Genomic DNA, 18012 nt, shown 5'->3' with positions numbered 1-18012 from the left:
GAAAGTGACAAAAAAAGTGGGAGAGCTGATCGTTGTCCCAACTCTTCAAATTCAACAATTTCATCATTTCTTCTCTATTACAACACCATGCCATATTAAACATCCTACAAGTACAGAACCAGTATTACCATTTCTTTTTTTTTTTTTGAGACAGACTATTGCTCTGTCGCCCAGGCTTGAGTGCAGTGGCACAATCTTGGCTCACTGCAACCTCCGCCTCCTGGGTTCATGCAATGTTCCTGTCTCAGCCTCCTTGAGTAGCTGGGACAGGCACATGCCACCACGCCTGGCTAATTTTTGTATTTTTAGTAGAGTCAGGTTTCGCCATGTTGGTCAGGCTGGTCTTGAACTCCTGACCTCAGGTGATTCACCCGCCTCAGCCTCCCAAAGTGCTGGGATTATTCCCATGAGCCACCACGCCCAGCCCATTTCTTTCTTTCTTTAGCAACAATAGACATTGTTCTACTTCCTGGATTCCACCATCTAAAGCTAACAGATAAGGGGAATCTGGCTTCCTCCCAAAGCAGCTATGATGAACTCCTATCAACATTGTTTTGGACAGTTGGACCCTGAAGGGTACGCTCAGGAACTAACAGGAATATTTGCGGTCATTCCAAACCCAATGCATCAGGGCCAACTTTAGAAGCATAGTCACAATTTTATGCCTCATACTGCTCAAACAAATTAGTGCTATAGTCCACTAAAGATCTTAATCAAAACGAAATTAGAAAGGGTTTGGCCAGGGAACATTTTGAGACCCAACTAAAACCCAAGGTTTAGTTAGTCTGATGAAAAAGTGGTCACCCAAACATTTATTTATTTTTCACTCCTGATTCTGTGAAAAGGCTTCTGAAGACCAGTTTTAGTTTCTGTCCAACCTAGGACCTTATTGATTGGTGGTTAGGGCTTTTTCAGAAGGTGTAACTCTTTCAATTCTGTTTTTGAAGAACTGGTGGGGCTTGTTTTCTTTGGGTGTGCTTCTTGTTCCCCCAGAATGTGTGCCATTTCCTTTGATCATCACAACAGTCCTCTGAGGTGGGCAACAGAGGCCAACCCTCTCCTTTTTCACTGACGAGAACAAGCAGATGACTTGCCCAGGGCTTTCTTATAAGTAAAGCTATGATACTAGAACCAAATGCTCCAGTCCAAAACTTCAATTTTTTAATGTGAAAGCATCAAAAAAGGGGTGTGACTGCTAATTTACTAACAAATCTGTTGATCTGAACATTTGGATGATATAACCCACACATGAGTTATTCCCCTTTGAGGCTGGCCACAGTATCAATCCTAACCAATATTTAGAGTCCTCTTGCAAACGATGGCCGCAAAGTTGCCCTTACCAAACATGTAACCGGCCCAACCTAGGAAACTATTTTTCTGGTGGACAAGAGAAAGGAACTAAAAAATCCACAGCTGCCGTGAAAAAAGAGTGAAAATAATATTTATATTATCTTCAAGATTTTAAATATAAGAAAAAAACATAAATTTATGTTTTCCTACATGGCACAGAAATGTAGATGACTACACTATTCAAACTAAAACTGCATGATTAGGAGTTTCATATTTAGGATATACTTAATTCCTCTTTACGATGAGTGCTTTAAATCTAACAAAAGAGATTCATCATCCTCTACTTTCACCTGAGATTTAAAAGTAACTTTTACAGGCTCAGGGGTGGGGATTTCCCTTTCTTCGTGGGCAGGATACACCGGCCTGGCTGCCTCATGTTCTGGTTCACTGAGCTCATCAGAGTAGAGCTCACTGATGGGGCCCAGAGACTCGCTCCTGGCAATGATGTCCACGCCCATCTCCCTGGCACATTCCTCACCTTCAGCCACTGTTCGGTCCTTGCCTTTCCTGAGGCTACGCATCTTAAAAGCCTCCTTTGAGGGAGCTGCATTAGAAATAGATTTCTTAAACCTCTCCCCTGACTGTCTCAGCCTCTCCCCTGACTGTCTCAGCCTCTCCCCTGACTGTCTCAGCCTCTCCCCTGACTGTCTTAGCCTCTCTCTCCTCTCCGGGGTCACTATTCTAGTTCTAATTCTGTTCACTTTCTTGTCCAAATTTTGCCGTGTCTTCTGCATGTTTTCTTTGGAAAATGCCTTCTTGATATTATCAATGCGTTCCTTGCCTGACTTCCTAAGCCTGGCAGATCTGCTTTCTTCAACATAATATTCTTCATCCGAAGAGAGATCTATTGGGGGATCAAAGACATCCTCCTCCTCTTCTTGATTCTCAGTTAGGTTTCTGTCTTTAACAACAGACAGGGATGTTGGACACCGAAACTTCTCCTGAAGGAGAGAAAAAACAAAGCATATTAGTGCTTCCTTTGCACTACAGATCAGCTCTTTTACCTTCTGGCCATGCCTTGTAAATCTTTTCCATGGGCTGTTTATCCTCTGCCTGCTCCTTAAATGTTAGCATTTCTTAGGGTTTCTCTTACCTTGGCCCTTTCCTCTTCTTCATCTCCCAGGCTCACCCTGGGCAACCTTAACCACTCCATTTTTCAGATCCAATTGTAAGTAAACTCACATGTATTTTATCTTCACTTTCCTTCTCTCCTAAGATGAAGACACATGTGTGAATGATGGGCAGACTGCTCCACAGTATGACGTAACACAGTCACCTTGAACTTACCAAGTCCAAAAATCAAGGCCCATCCACCATCCTCTCCATTCCTACTTCTTTCCCTTACCTCTCAGCACTAACACCCATCCAGGTGCCACATAAGATAGAAACTCCTGAATCACCATCCCAAAGATTTTCTCTCCTTCTCATTCCATATCCAACCAGTCACCAAGCTTTGTTGGTAATACTGCCTAACAATTTGTCCGTTCCCGCCTCCTTCCTCATTCCCTCTACCAATGTCTTGATTCTGGCCCTTGTCATCTCACTCCTGAACTTGTGCAATGCCTCCTCACTGATCCTTCTACCTCCAGAACATCACTTAAGTATTTTCTGAGAAATATTACTAAAGCATAGCTTTGATCACATCTTTTCTCTGCTTTAAACTTTGGAGAGCTCATCAATACTCAACGAAGAGTTCAAATTGTCCAGTATGATGAGAAGGCTCCTCAGCTTTAGCTAAACCTACTTTCCCACTCTTCTAGCCCAGAAACATACAATTACTCTCAATTCCTCAAGCACAAGATATTTTCATCCCTCTACGCCTATGTATATGTGATTTCTGGTATCTTCTTTTTTTCATAAAGACGGGGTCTTACTACATTACTCAGGCTGGACTCGAACTCCTAGACTCAAGGAATCCTCCTGCTTCAGTCTCCCAAGTAGCTGGAACTACAGGCACATGCTACCATAACCAGAAGTTTCTGACATCTTAGGTCCCCTTTCACCTCTTTTTGGCTTTGTAAATGAAATCTTTCTTCAATAATCCAAGTGTCCCCAACTTCCCCAAGTGGCTAACTCTATCTCAAATTTACACATACATCCTCTGTTTATAACATTTATCACAGTTTGAATTGAAGCTATACTCAAAAATGTGTGTCTCCTGGAGGTCTTCTCCAGATTCCTTGAAAGCAGAGATCATGTGTCTTATTTATGTTTTATGCCCAGCATCTATCAGACTGTCTTGAACATAGTAGGCATACTCAATGAATGATTATTGGATCAAACAGGTGTACACCTTCCTTCAACAAAGTTATTAAGCACCACCACAAACCAGTAAATTTTCTGGTTCTAGAAACTGTGAAGCTTCTCTGAAGACAAAAGAGTGAAAAAGCTTATATTCTCGGAGAGGGACAAACAAGTAAAATCTATATAGCACGTTAGATGGCACGATACACACTAAGGTGAGAACTAAAGCAGGGAAGGGGAATATGCAGTGACAAGGAGGTGCTGTTTGAACTACAGTGGTCAGAAAGGCCTCATTCATACGGTGACACCTGAGCCTAGTCCTGAAGGCTGCATATAGATCTGGGAAGAACAGAGAAACAGTGGGGAGGGCTGTGTGGTGACAGCCGAGTGATGAAAGGGCAAGAAGGGGAGGCAAGAGGGTAAGAGAGATAGCAGGTGGTCTGGGTCACGCAATGCTCTGTATCCAATGGTGAAGTCTAAGCATAACAGGAAGTCTTCTAAAAGCCTGGCAGGAAGCCGGGTGCAGTGGCTCATGCCTGTAATCCCAGCACTCTGGAAGGCCGAGGCAGGGGGATCACCTGAGGTCAGGAGATCAAGAGAAGTCTGGCCAACATGGTGAAATAGTCTCTACTAAAAATATAAAAATTAGCCGGGAGTGGTGGCACATGCCTGTAATCCCATCTACTCAGGAGGCTGAGGCAGGAGAATCACTTGAACCCGGGAGACGGAGGTTGCAGTGAGCTGAGATTGTGCCACTGCCCTCCAGCCTGGGTGACAAAGCAAGACTCCATCTAAAAAAATGAATGAATGAATGAATGAATAAATGGTTTGCAGGAGAGTAGTGCCAGGATTTGCTCCACATTATAAAAGGATCACTCTGTTGAAAACAGAGTGTAGGGGCAAGAAAAGAAGCAGGGTGAACAGGTGGAGGGCACTGAGGTAAGAAGCACTGGGTAAGGTTGCTGACAGGGTGGGGGGTGAGAAGCAGTCTGATTTGGAGCTGCTTTGAAGGCAGGAGCCAACAAGATTTGCTGCTAGATCTGGATGTGGAGTGCCAGAGTGTCAAGAACGATCCTCAAGTACATGGCCTGAGCAGATGAAAGATAGATCTGCCATTAATTGAGATGGGGGAGACAGAAGGAGGAAGAGACTGGAGGGGAAGGATGGGATCTGAACACGCTGTCTTGGAGACACCCACTAGCCATGCAAGCAGAGGCACTGAGCAGGCAGCTGAGTAGATGAGTCTGGAATTCAGAAGAGAGGGCTGGGCTAGACATCCAAATTTAGGAGTCACTGATGTAAAGATGAAATTAAAGTCATGAGACCAGATGAAAGAGATCACCAAGAAACTAAGTGAATGGATCTATGCTCTGTTTTACTCAAAACTCTTTGGCACCAAGGTGTGTTTCAGAATTCAGAACATTTCAGACTTTGGAAATAATATGATTTATTACATAACATTCCCAGCAAGATCTTGGAAGAAACATTTCTGTGGCAAAAAAAATATGAATATTCACACTAAGTTGGGATAAAAGCTAGAAATAGCCTCCTGCTACTTTAGGTCAGGTTTTTCTACTGAATAATTTCAGGTCAAGTTAGGTCTTGCTGCCAAATATGTTATTAAAAATATTTTTGAGAATTTTTGAACATGGGTGTTACAGAGCATGGATTTTGGACTGGTAGAGGGAAGAAATGAGAAAAGAAAAAAAAAAGGACAAACAGCTAGTGAGGCAGGGGGAACTCCCAAAGAGTGTAGTAACCCCAGAAGTCCAAAGGAAAGAAGTTTCAAGGAGAAAGGGAGGGGCTGGTTAAGGTGTCTCATACCTATAATCCCAACATTTTGGGAGGCTGAGGTGGGAGGATCACTTGAGGACAAGACCAGTCCAGGCAAAAAAGTGAGACCTCATCTCTACGAAAATTTTAAAGTGTAACCAGGCAAGGTGATGTGCACCTGTAGTCCCTGCTACTTGGAAGGCTGAAGAGGGAAGATCGTTTGCCCCCAGGTGTTGGAGGCTGCAGTAAGCTATGATTGCACCATAGAACTCCACCCTGGGCAACAGACGAAGACCCTGTCTCTTTAGAGAGAGAGACAGAGAGAGAGAGAGAGAGGAGGTCCAATCGTGCCAACTGTGTCAAAAGAATAAGGATAAGAATTGGATTTGGGACATGACACACACTGGAAACCTTGAGAGCCAGCCCAACCACAGCAGCTAGAGGAACCCTACTGAATAGGGAGCATTTCTCAAACTAAACAGACAAAAGTTGAAAAATTATGAGATTTTTAACTGAACCACAAGTTAAAATTTCTAAAAGAAACTGTGCCCCCACATGAGATCCAGATTAAATCTATTCAATCAAAAAATACATAAATATATACAAAACACATTTACGCATATTCCAAAACCTATCAGCCTGATAAGAAGATATCCCTGGAACCTTATTTCTTTTGATACTTATTTAAAATTAAATTCTTTGGCTATAGGATTAGAGTGTCTAGGAGCTAAAAAAAGGCAGGGGTGGGCGTCTCATAACTCTCTGATGAATCAGTTAGAAGCAGTGAAATTATTCCTCTCCTTTCCTGACACCTGCTGCAGGGAGTAGCTTCAGCAACACAATGTGGGTTGGCACGGCCTAAGAAGGTATAATTAGAAAGGGAAAGAGCCAAAAGTTAATTACTGTTAGGTAGGGGGAAAAACAAAATCTTGCTGTGAAGAAATCAGATATAGCTTAGCCCAGGAATCACATACCCTCCTTTAAGTACACAACAAATAATATAAAATCAGTCTTTAAAGTAAAACAAAACAGGGGTAGAGTCACAAAAAAGTACTTGTTATGTAGATCTATTAGTTGCAACTCCAATGAGACAGAGCTATCACGAGCTAATGGTGAATAGACCGTTATAATTGAAGATTGTAGATGTTGAATTATAGTTGACTTCCAAATATAACTGTATCTTTTAATATAAAACTCCAGGTAAAAAGACCATTTTTGTAACAGAATGAATACTGTGCATCAGAGTACTGTGGGCTGGACTGAACATCAAAGTAATATAGCTACGGGATGTAAGGGCGAGTAGCTGCAACATCTGTCACCCCACTGATTACCAGGGTTGATTCAGCTGATCTGGCTGGCTGAGTGGGTGTCCCCTTCCTCCCTCACTGCTCCATATGCATCCCTCTCGAAACTGCATGCTCGGTCAAAGAGGACGACCATCCACGATAGAGGCGGACTGGTCTTTGGTCAAGAGTATATGAGTAGCTGTGCTCCCCTGCTACAACCTCCAAACAAGCTCTCAAAGTAATACAGCTAGGGAAATTTTGAATATACAAAAGTCTGAGGCTTATTAGTGAAGATATAGTATGCTCGAAGAGAAATAATAAATGTATAAGAAATAGGTAATGTTTACTATGACTGAATTGCTTAGTTTCAAGTTAATTTTAGTAGAAGGGGCAATCTCAATATAACCATTTATATACCTTAACTATGATGATTAATTATAACTAATTTTAACTGCCAAGAATAACCATGTGACCATGTATACAGTGTTCTAACATCCAATGCATCTTTGAATCAGAGTTCTACGTGCATTATTCTTTTCTCTAAAAGCTCTCCCATTATAAATGATAGCAATTACTTTTTGACAAACTGCTGCTTACTCTGAACAACTTAATTATACAGAATCTTCATGGCATTATTTCTTACAAGAAAAGAGATGTGCCCTAAACTAGGACCCCTCAGTTGCTTTAAATAACTGCAAAGGATCAAAGAAAAGAAAAATCAGCAGTTAGTTACAGGGACTACACAGGTGAATACAGAAACATCTTAAAGTTTAAAGAAGAGTTATATCAATGAACAGAGTCAATGGAAACTTTTCAGAAACTTCTTTGCTCTTGCTTTTGTAAATCTTAATTGGCACTTAGTCCACTGCTTTGCACAAAGGTTCTCAGCAGTCATGAATGCCAAATATGTTTCCTGGCCATGCGCCCATGCCAGTCGAGGGTAAGATATACCCACAATTCCGAACGTCTTCAGAAGGCAAATCGAAGAATGGATACTACATTTCCCATTGCACTGGAACTGGCCTCTGAAAATCAGGTGACTGATTTTTTTCAATTTTTCAATTTTTTTTCTTAAGACAGGTTCTCACTATCACCCAGGCTGGAGTGGCACAATCATGGCTCACTGTAGCCTCAACCTCCCCACAGGTGACCCTCCCACCTCAGCCTCCTGAATAGCAGGGAACACAGGCACGCGACACCACACCTGGTTAACTTTTCTATTTTTGTAGAGACGGGGTTTTGCCACATTGCCCAGGCTTTTTTTTCCCCCCCAATTTTTAAGCCTATAGAAGGACTTCCAGGGACATGAAAGGAAAGGGAAATGATAAAGAACTTAAAATGGCATAGTCTGCCCTATCTACCTTTGAAATAAGCAACTCTTCACTCTCCTCCCTATTATTTTTCCTAAATAACCTACAGGCTTTTAAAAACAGACCTAAAATACCACTCAACCATCCCAGTGTAACCTTATCAGTCAAGAGAGGGCTATGGAGAATTGCGTAATATGTAAAGAATGCCATGGGGAGTTATAGGCCACATCCCTAGTGTTTTACAAATTATCTTCTACGTAATCCAACCGTGTTCCCATTTCATTTAGTTTATATTCTTCTAGTTTTTTTCCTATGTACATAAGTACTCATTTTTAAAATACAGGTGTCATTTTAAAAAATAACACTTTATATGCACAGTGAACATTCCTGCACACATTCCTGATTTTATGCATAGAACAAATTCTTTGACATGAAACTTTGGGGCCAAAAAGTTTGTGAATTTTTAAATTTCTGAATACATACTACCAAATTTGCCTTTCAAAAATGTTTTATCAGTTAATATTTCTACCAACAGAATATGAAAGTGTTTTTTCCCAATTCTTAAATTAACCTCTGGGTATAGGTTTTAATAACTGCCAACAGTTAAATAAGTGAAAGTAGAATTTTATTCTTACTTGTGTTTTGTAAACTGCCTGATAATGACAGTTTCCTACTTTTCTACTGTGAAGGAATGTTCAATTTTTTTCCTTTTAACTGTAAGAGTTTTAAAAATATACCATAGATATTACGCATTTGCCATGAATATGTTCCTATTTCCAAAAATATGAGTGCCAAGCACAGAATATGGGAACTTAGCTCAACACACAATGCCACACACAAAATACTGTATTAAATCACTTAAGTAAAAAGACTTTGTAATCAAACATAGGAAATTATTTATGTGACTCATATATTTATATTACTATAACAATAAGAAAAATAAGAATAATTGCCTCATTGTTCATTGGAAAATAGCTATCATTGTGATCTATATGTAAAAATTCCAATACACAAATTACATTCTGAAAAGTTTATATCTACTGTTTAGGCCTTTCCAGGCTCTCCACATAAGCCAAAAAAACCACATTGTGGAGCTACTGGTTGTCAGTTTCTTCTTTTAGAGAATAAAGAGGTGTTTTAAACTAGAGGCTTCTGAGTCTTCTTCTAGTTCTAACATTTTCAAAGTATATGAGAGGGCACCATGCTAATAAGGCTAATATGCTGAAAGGGACTTACCAATATTAAGTTTCAAAGGCAAGAAATAGCCTAAGCTATGAGCCACAGTTCATATTACATGAAATGGTTGAGAAGCTCAAAATTCCAAAATGATAGATAGCACTTTGGTTAACACAGAAATGGTTTTATTCTGAGATTGCTGCTAATACAGAACTCCATTGTATTAACACATACAATAGTTAAGATGTGACACTGGAAACCTCTGATATGACTTATTGGTAATTAAAAGATGCAAGAGATTAGAACATGCAAGCTGAACACAAGTGCAAGCTTACCTGGAATATTACCACGCGAAATTTGTTTTTCTTCATTATTTCCTCTTGCTTGACTTCAACTTTTTTAACATGAATTTGTTGCTTCTCTACCCGGGCTTTCACATCTTTAATGTGAGCACTAACTTTTCGGGTTTTCTCAAACAACTTGTTAATGATATGCCCTGTATTGCTATGTGACTGTGAAAGCTTCAACAGGTCAATCTGGACGGATTTTATGGCATTTTCCATTTCCCTGTGTCTCTCCTCTATTCTCTTCTGGCTTGCCTGCACACTGTCCACGATGGAGGCTACTTTGTCCAGCACAGTCACAATGGTAAGAGCAGCGTCTTCATCTTCTGTAACACTCGACAGGCGATTCTGGTGGATTTTATCAGCATTTGAAGCAGACCCATTATGTTCCATTTTATTTATTTCTCAGCGTAAGATGTCCTAACCACAATCAATTCTGGCACTTGGAGCAAAAAGTCAGCTTGATAACAGGCAACAGGGTTGTTTAAAGAGTTGGAAACCCCACCCCTGGAGAATGGTCAAGTATTTATAACTACAAATACCCATATGTGACTGTTCTGTAATCTGAACCCTTGCAAAGTACCGGGGACTGTTCCAAACATGCTTGCTGACTGACTAAGGGACTCAAATAAGACTGTGTGGGTAGAAGAGGAAAGCTTTTTTAAAAAGTTCACTAAAGCCACCATGTAACTAATATTAAACCTAGAAGCCAAATGGTCAAAAAAGCAAACTCCAAATGTTGGGTAAAGCTTTGGCCTTTAGATAATTTCAATCAGTATTTGTAACAGGAAAGGGGAATTCTGAACCAAAATCTGCTTTTTCTACTAATTTCACATATTAAATATACTGAAACACCAATATCAAAAAATTTAGTAAATAAACACACCAAAACAGAGTCCATATAGTGAAAACATTATATTATAACATGCTTTTCCAAACAAAATATTAAAATTAATAATTTTAAACATATTCTTTAAATTCTACATGCATACTTTTGAATATCTAAACTACATGTTAAACAGCTAAATACATTCTACTCACACTTCAGATCTTTAAACACCAACAATCTATGAATATTAATCTATTACTACAGGACAAATTTGGATAGAGGTCTTGGATAAATTTTAAGCTCACTTTAAGAGCACCAATCATTAACAATCATTTTTGTATTTTATTCACAAACACTGATACGATTTGTTTATTTATGTTAAAACAAATATTTTCTTGAAAAATGAATGTGTATTAAAGTAGTTTAACTGGTAGAGTAGGCTTTATTCCAATCTGTTAAACAGCCTATTCTCACAATATCTAAATCTACTTTTCAATGATCTCTTCCATCATTACTAACATACTTGTTCAAATTATTAGAATTATTTTTTCAAAGGGAGGAATAATCAAATTCCCCAGTCCATATATCTTATAAATATTTTACACCTAACACACACAGCTTTACAGTTCATGCGATAGGCAGTGTCTAAAAAATCAGTTACTAAATCTCAAAAACATTTAAATATCTATTTAAACACAGTGTCTTCTAGATTTTTTTTTTTTTTTTTGTAAGAAAAGTAATCTGTAAACATCTTTACCTTTAGTTCATGCTTGGTCATTTGCTGTGGTCATTGTGGAAGAAGTGGATATGACTTTATAACCATTTGTGAAGTAGTCCATCTTTGCAAAAATATTACATTCCATGGGTAAAGAACAAGTCTCATAATTACCATGTGGTACAAATTTGTGAAAGCAATTTCTGTATTTAAAAACATAAAACAAAGACTACTAAACAGTCCAAAACTGTCGTAGCTGAATATTCTAAATACGAGCCAACAGTACTACACTAAAAATGTCCAAAAATAAGGCCTCTGAAATAAATATTTCCATTCTTTAAAAAAAGACATAATAAATGTACATCACATGGTCAGTGTACATATAAAAGTCATCAGTTTAAACCATTCTGGATGATGTATCTGAAGTAAAATGACCTAGGTTTTGCTTCTGTCGACGTCCTCTATTGTTTTTGGGGCATTTTCTGTTGCATTAAAAAAAGAAAGAGAGAAAAATATTGTTTTGATGATTTTGTTTAGGATATTTCAAATGTTTCCAAAGTAATACACATTTTGCACATAAAGACACATTGCAAGCAATTACATGAAAGGGAAATGAGATGGTATCTGTTGCAAGACAAGATGAAGATGAACACAATTCGGACCGCTACCTCCCCTACAAAGCTGGGAGTTGAGAGGATTAGATATGTAATATAGGTACTGGCACAAGCAAAATTCATTCCCAGTGTCTATGCTACTATGTAGACATCCCTGACAGATATCCCACCCTTCCTCCAGCCTAGAAACTCCCTAGTCACAGTGACTGATAATATGAAACCCCTACAGTAGAAAGGACTCTGGCCTATGTACCTTCCCTGAGCATTATGACAAGACAGCTCAAAAATGATAAGAACAGGTTAGATGAAGGGAGAAATCAGGAAGAAGTGTGCTTATTAACCTCAGCTATGAATACACAGGAATGTCTACTGATTTTAGACAATGACTCAAAAGAAGCTGTCCACACCCTTCTGGGCCAAACCACAGAAGCCCATAAGCAACTGCCACACTGAAGATGAGGGACATTCTTTAACTCTGCTCTCATTTTACCATGTTTCTCAACAGCAGTACAAATCTCACTGTGTTGGAACTGCTCTTGTGCCTGCACACTAGACTGCAAACACAAGGTGCTGTGCTTTGCAATGTGGAATAAGGGGACTGAGATGAATTCTGGGCTCTGCTAATAACTAACTGTGCAACCTCAATTCTCCTAAATGTAAAAAATAAATTAGGAGTTGGACTAGGTTCTAAAATTTCTGCCAGCAAGAAATTTACAAACTAATGGCAAGAAAGTCTTATAACAATGAATACTCCTCATTTTGTTCAATTGCAAAGAGTACAACTTTGCCTTGACTTAAAAGGGTTGACAATACTTCCATTTTGTATATGGTTTTACCTCACTAATCCTCATTTTAAAAGTATGAGGTAGATAGAGTTAGAATCATCTCCATTTCATAAATGAGAAAACTAGCTGACAGATCAAGCAACCTTCTTTTACTGTCACTAACTCACCATGACCTTGGAAAAGTTCCAATTTCCTAGTGCCATGGTTTTTAAATCTATAAAATCAGGGCGTTTAGCTAAGGTGATGTTCAAGGTTCCTGCCAATCTGTCATTCTATGAGTCTGAAAACATGAAAGGAGATTCTAAGAAGAAAAGAAGAAAAACTGACTCATGCAGTCTTGATAAACAAATCAGTGGGAACATCCTTTTAAAGAAGATTCCTCCCATGTGACAGCCGCCATGGTATATGTCAACAGCTGTCCCATAATGGACTGTGTGGGAGAGATACTTAAAAATTCAATGGAAATAAATCCATAAGTACATATATATTCTAAATATTCTAAATCCAAGATAGCAAGACATTAAGACATTCTAGGGGAGGAAATACCATAATAAAAAGACAGGCCTCCAGGAGAAATCTGTGATAAATTCAATGAGATGACTCTTCAATCGTTAGAGACAGTGGGGAGTGAAGACACTGTGACACAGTTAGAAATACACTGTGATGTCTAAGTGGCTGTGAGGGCAACAAGGAGGGATCTGGAGTATAAACTAGAGGGTACCTACTTCAAAACGGCCTGCCAGGTAATTTTAATTGAGTAGTTGAGCATTATAGCACTGAAGGACAGAGTTGGGTAAAGGACTGTTGTAAGGGGGCTTTCCTAGCTCTAGGACCTTAGACCGAGGTACTTCTTATCTCAGGGCTTCAGTTTCCCGACTTCTCTAAATGAAGGGGTTGAACTCAAAGTTGCTTCCCATTGAACCTAACATCCTTTGATCCTCTTAAAAATGGCACTATCTGGCTGGGCACAATCCCAGCACTTTGGGAGACCAAGGCAGGCAGATCACTTGAGCCTAGGAGTGGAAGACCAACCTCAGCAACACGGCCAAACCCAGTCTCTATAAAAAAAATACAAAAATTAGCCAGGCATGGTGACGCATGCCTGTAGTCTCAGCCACTCGGGAGGCTGAGTAAGCCCAGAAGGTTGAGGTTGCAATGATCCAAGACCATGCCACTGCATTCCAGCCTGAATGACAGAGTGAGACCCTGTCTCAAATAAAGGCACTATCTCCAGGCCTCAAACATCTTCCCTTACTTTACCTTAATTTTTCTTCTGCCTTCCAAATCATTTGTTACCTCACTCCTATTTAACTCTAATAATGTCTTAAATGGTCTTCCCCCTACCTCACATGTTCACTACTTCAATGAATTTTTCTGATGACTCATTAATACTCTGAAAAAATGGTTTATACCAAGTCCTTTCCCTGCTCAAAAACCCTAAACTGCTACAATATCAAGTTTGAACCCTGCTCCCATGACATGGTCATACTGGGCAAAGATGTTTCCCAAAATGACTCAACATGGAACCTTTCAGTGGAAAGAAAAATGAATGGGAATCAAACTGAATCCAACAATTCCACTTACTAGTTGGATGACTACAGGCAAATTACTTAACCTCTGAGTCTATATTAAATGGCTATAGCCAGTCCTGCTGTTAAATGTTTTTTCCCTATCTTCTCTTTCTGTTATCATTATTTGTTACATGATTATGCCCCTACTTTGATCTACCGTCCAATTTTATATTCAGTAGTCTTGCCTAAGGGCAGATCATCTGTTCTGTGAAATAAAGCGCACTGACTTTAGTGCCTAGGTGTTATGAAAAATATCTGTTACTTGGAGAACTTTTTTTTTTTTTTTTATCATTTCTAGATTTATCATTTCAGATCCAGATGGCTGAGACTACTGAAGGTCTGGCTTCTATCCAGACCTTGGATAGAAGGGCCATAAATCCATTATGGCCTGCCAATATCTGTATTTGACATGCTTCAACCTTCTGCCCAGAATAATGCAGGGAAGTGGAGAGATGATGCTTATGAGACTTCTGAACCGAATCTTAAAGAAAGAGGTAAGCAGGAAGAAAAGACATTAGACTGGGAAGCACAAAGACAACATGAACTTGCTGGATTTACTCTGACTTTTCTCAGGTCCAGTTCAGTCTGACTTATGTATTTCCACTCAGTTTAGAAAAGACTCATTTTATGCCATTGCAATCCAAATAAGTCATTTAATTTATGACAAATGGTTTTATTTATAATAGAGAATTTTAAAGCTTATTACTTATTGCTGCAATCCAGAAAATGAAGTAATGTTAACACAGTGATATCACAATAAAATTATCTTCAGCCTCTGATTTCTTCCTTTCTTACTATATTAACTGTGAGTAAAGTACATTCTTAGGGCATAAAACACCCTGCAGTTGTGCAGGGCTTAAAAATTTTCTGCATGGTTCTTCTATGCATGTGCAGACCATTCTAGAAATTCTAAGCCAGTCATGGTGGTTGACGCCTATAGTCTCAGCTACTCTGGAGGATCACTTGAGCCCAGGAATTCGAGGCTGCAGTGAGCTCTAATTGCTACTTCACTCCAGCCTGGATGATAGAGTGATGCCCTGTCTCTTAAAAAAAAAAAAAAAAAAAGAAAGAAAAGAAAAAAAATTGCTACTAATATTATTTTCCCAAAATGTAGTGCTCAAAGACTGTATACAATCTCAGATCCCTAAATTCCTTTATCTCATTGACTATTCTCACTCCCTCTCTGCTTGTCACCCAGATATACTTGTAAGACTGGGAATTAGTCCTTGCCTGTATTCTAAAGAAGAAGGATAGAGAGAGACCACTGAAAACCTCTGGGAACTGATCATAGGATTTTTCCTAATAGATTGGTGGCCTCAAAGCATTCATAAATAAACAGTTGCCTGCCTCTAATTTAAAGTTGATATTTCTGACATCATTACCTACCTTGTTATGCACATTACAATTGCTACTATGATGGCGATCTGTACAGCTCCAATAATTGCTGCAATAAGAACATGAGTGAGCTTTTGCCTACTTGGCACTACATAGAGAATACTAAAGTCTGTCTTTTCACAGTGCTGTCCAGTGTAGCCAGATTCACATCTGAAAAAGGAAAAATATATATATTCCTATGAAAATTACAAATTTTGATACTCCCCAGCTTTTACATTAAAAAATACAAAATAGTAATAAAATGTAAACAGGAATAGGAAATCAAGCACTTTCCTACTATCTGGGGGAAAAATGTCATTTGTATATTTCCCTACTGTCTTTTTGATATGCCTACATGGTGCTACTTTCATCTAAGTTATATCACATTAACTTTAAAGTTGCTGAATATTGTTAATATACATCCATTTTGTTATTCTTGCTTTTGCTTTTGGTGTCAAATCTAAAACAGTATTGCCTCATCTAAGGCCACAAAGATTTACTCCATTTTTTCATTTTTTAGATTAAATTTGCTTAAAAATTGACAAATAAAATTACATATATTTATCATGTACAATAGGGGTCCTCAGCCCTCAGGCCATGGACCGCTATTGGACCAATAGTAGTTCATGGCCTGTTAGGAACCAGGCCACACAACAGGAGGTAAGTGGTGGGCAAGTAAGCAAAGCTTCTCTGTATTTACAGCCACTCCCCTTCACTCACATTACCACCCAAGTTCTGCCTCCTCTCAGATCATCACTGGCATTAAGATTCTCATAAGAGCACAAACCCTATTGTGAACTGCGCACACAAGGTTGACTGCTCCTTATGAGAATCTAATGCCTGATGATCTGTCACTGTCTCCCACCACCCCCAGATGGGACTGTCTAATTGCAGGAAAAACAAGCTCAGAGCTCCCACCAATTCTACATTATGGTGAGTTGTATAATTATTTCATTATGTATTACCATGTAATAATAATAGAAACAAAGTACACAATAAATGTAATGCACCTGAATTATCCCCAAACCATCACCCCCACCCCTAACCCCCAGTCCATGGAAAAACTGTCTTCCATGAAACTAGTCCCTGGTGACAAAAGGTTGGGGACCGCTGATGTACAACATGATATTTGGAAATGTACAGACATTGTGGGATGGCTAAATCAAGCTAATTAATATATGCGTTACCTTGTATAGTTATCATGTTTGTGGTGAGAACACCTAAAATCTACTTTCTTAGCATTTTTTTTCAAAATAGATACATAAAATTTCAAAATAGAAATACTCCATCCAGTGACTATAATATAGCTAGCTTATCTATTCCCAATTCTAAGACATGTCAGTTATTTTCAATTTTTCACAATTATAAATTAGATGTGGTAAACATCTTGGTGAATATGCACCTTTCTATAGTTAGTGTTATCCCTTAGGGCTAGGTACCTGAAAATTAGACTATTGAAAAAACAGGTATAAACATTTACAGTTCTCTGAATATAGCATCAAATTATATGCAAGACACTTTTCAGTGTATAAAATATAAACATGTAAGATGCAGGGGTATGATGAAAATAAGTTATTAATGACAGAAACAATGTCAAGCAGTCAAGGAGGTAAGCTGTAGGTGCTAATCTTAGAAATTATCTGAATTCCAATTAAAAGTAGATAAAAAGGGAACTGCATCAGCTGATGATAATTTGACAGGGAGAAATATTTAAGACACTTAACAGACAATTTACATTTTTAAGCTGACAGCAGTGAAATGTATAAATTAGCCAGTCTTCAGTTAGAACTGATTAATAAAACATTTGAAGTACAAAAATAGTATTTATTAATGTCCTACAACTCATTAACAAAAGAATTTGAGGCAGCTTATCACAAAGCACACATTAAAACAACAAAAAAGAAATGATAGAGGAGGGAAACAGGGAAATCCAGTGGTAGTACAAGTCTACCAATCCAGTCCCTGAGGTTCCTAGACACTTCCCAGTACATTTCACATTGGGCTCTATGCTTCCCAGCAAACAAACAAACAAACAAAACACAAGCAGTGGGCAGGTATATAGATCATGGAAGAGAATTGAGAGCCTAGAAATAAACCCACACATCTATGGTCAACTGATTTTGACAAGGGTGCTAAGATAACTCAATGGGGAAAGAATCGTCTCTTCAACAAATGGTGCTAACTGGATAGCCACATGCGAAAGGATGAAGCTAGACCTCTTCCTCGTGTCACACACAAAAATTGCCTCAAAATGGATCACAGATCTAAATGTAAGAGCTAAAACTACAAAACTCTGAAGAAAAAACATAAGATACAGTTATTATGGAAAACTGTATGGGAGTTCCTCAAAAAATTAAAAATAAAACTACCATATGATCCAGCAATCTCATTACTGGGTATATAACTAAAGGAAATAAAATCAGTATGTTGAAGAAATATCTGCACTCCTATGTTTATTGCAGCATTATCACAATAGCTAAGATATGGATTCAATCTAGGTGTCCATTAACAAATAAATGGATAAAATAATGAGGTATATATACAAAACGGAATGCTATTCAGCCATAAAAAAGAAGGAAATCCTATCATTTGCATGGATGGGCGTGCAGAGCATTATATTAAGTGAAATAAGCTAAGCACA

At 38.6% G+C, this 18012-nt stretch overlaps 2 protein-coding genes across 3 annotated transcripts in view; both read right to left on the bottom strand.

Moving 5' to 3' along the window:
* Nucleotides 1–799: 799 nt before the first annotated feature.
* On the bottom strand, nt 800–11163 carry CAVIN4 (caveolae associated protein 4). Of its 2 annotated transcripts, XM_007968574.3 has the most exons (3): nt 11070–11163; nt 9475–9831; nt 800–2291 (listed from the first exon to the last, which is right to left on the bottom strand). In XM_007968574.3, exons 1-3 carry the CDS (start codon nt 11088–11090, stop codon nt 1587–1589), a joined length of 1083 nt encoding a protein of 360 aa, XP_007966765.3. In that variant the 5' UTR covers nt 11091–11163; the 3' UTR covers nt 800–1586. The 2 variants fall into 2 exon arrangements, with proteins under 2 accessions (XP_007966765.3, XP_007966764.3); XM_007968573.3 differs by lacking the exon at nt 11070–11163 and having other exon boundaries at nt 9475–10278.
* TMEFF1 (transmembrane protein with EGF like and two follistatin like domains 1) overlaps nt 10384–18012 on the bottom strand; it is a 94852-nt gene continuing 87223 nt past the window's right edge. The window contains exons 9-10 of the mRNA XM_007968572.3: nt 15384–15542; nt 10384–11509 (exon numbers count right to left, since the gene is read on the bottom strand). Of these exons, the coding sequence (XP_007966763.1) occupies nt 11425–11509; nt 15384–15542 (244 nt within the window). The 3' untranslated portion in view covers nt 10384–11424. The remainder of the gene's footprint in view (nt 11510–15383; nt 15543–18012) is intronic.

The sequence above is a fragment of the Chlorocebus sabaeus genome, chromosome 12 (assembly GCF_047675955.1).
Source record: "Chlorocebus sabaeus isolate Y175 chromosome 12, mChlSab1.0.hap1, whole genome shotgun sequence".
Lineage (NCBI taxonomy): Eukaryota > Metazoa > Chordata > Mammalia > Primates > Cercopithecidae > Chlorocebus > Chlorocebus sabaeus.
The sequence above is the reverse complement of the archived record's forward strand: the minus strand, read 5'-3'. Positions and strand labels throughout refer to the sequence as shown.

Bases quoted from the DNA above. Each gene is read 5' to 3' on its own strand.
- CAVIN4 (XM_007968573.3), bottom strand. From the start codon at position 9,876: ATGGAACATAATGGGTCTGCTTCAAATGCTGATAAAATCCACCAGAAT. The intron at 2,292-9,474 runs GTAAGCTTGCAC...TCTCTCCTTCAG, and splicing joins TTCGCGTGGTAATATTCCAG to GAGAAGTTTCGGTGTCCAAC.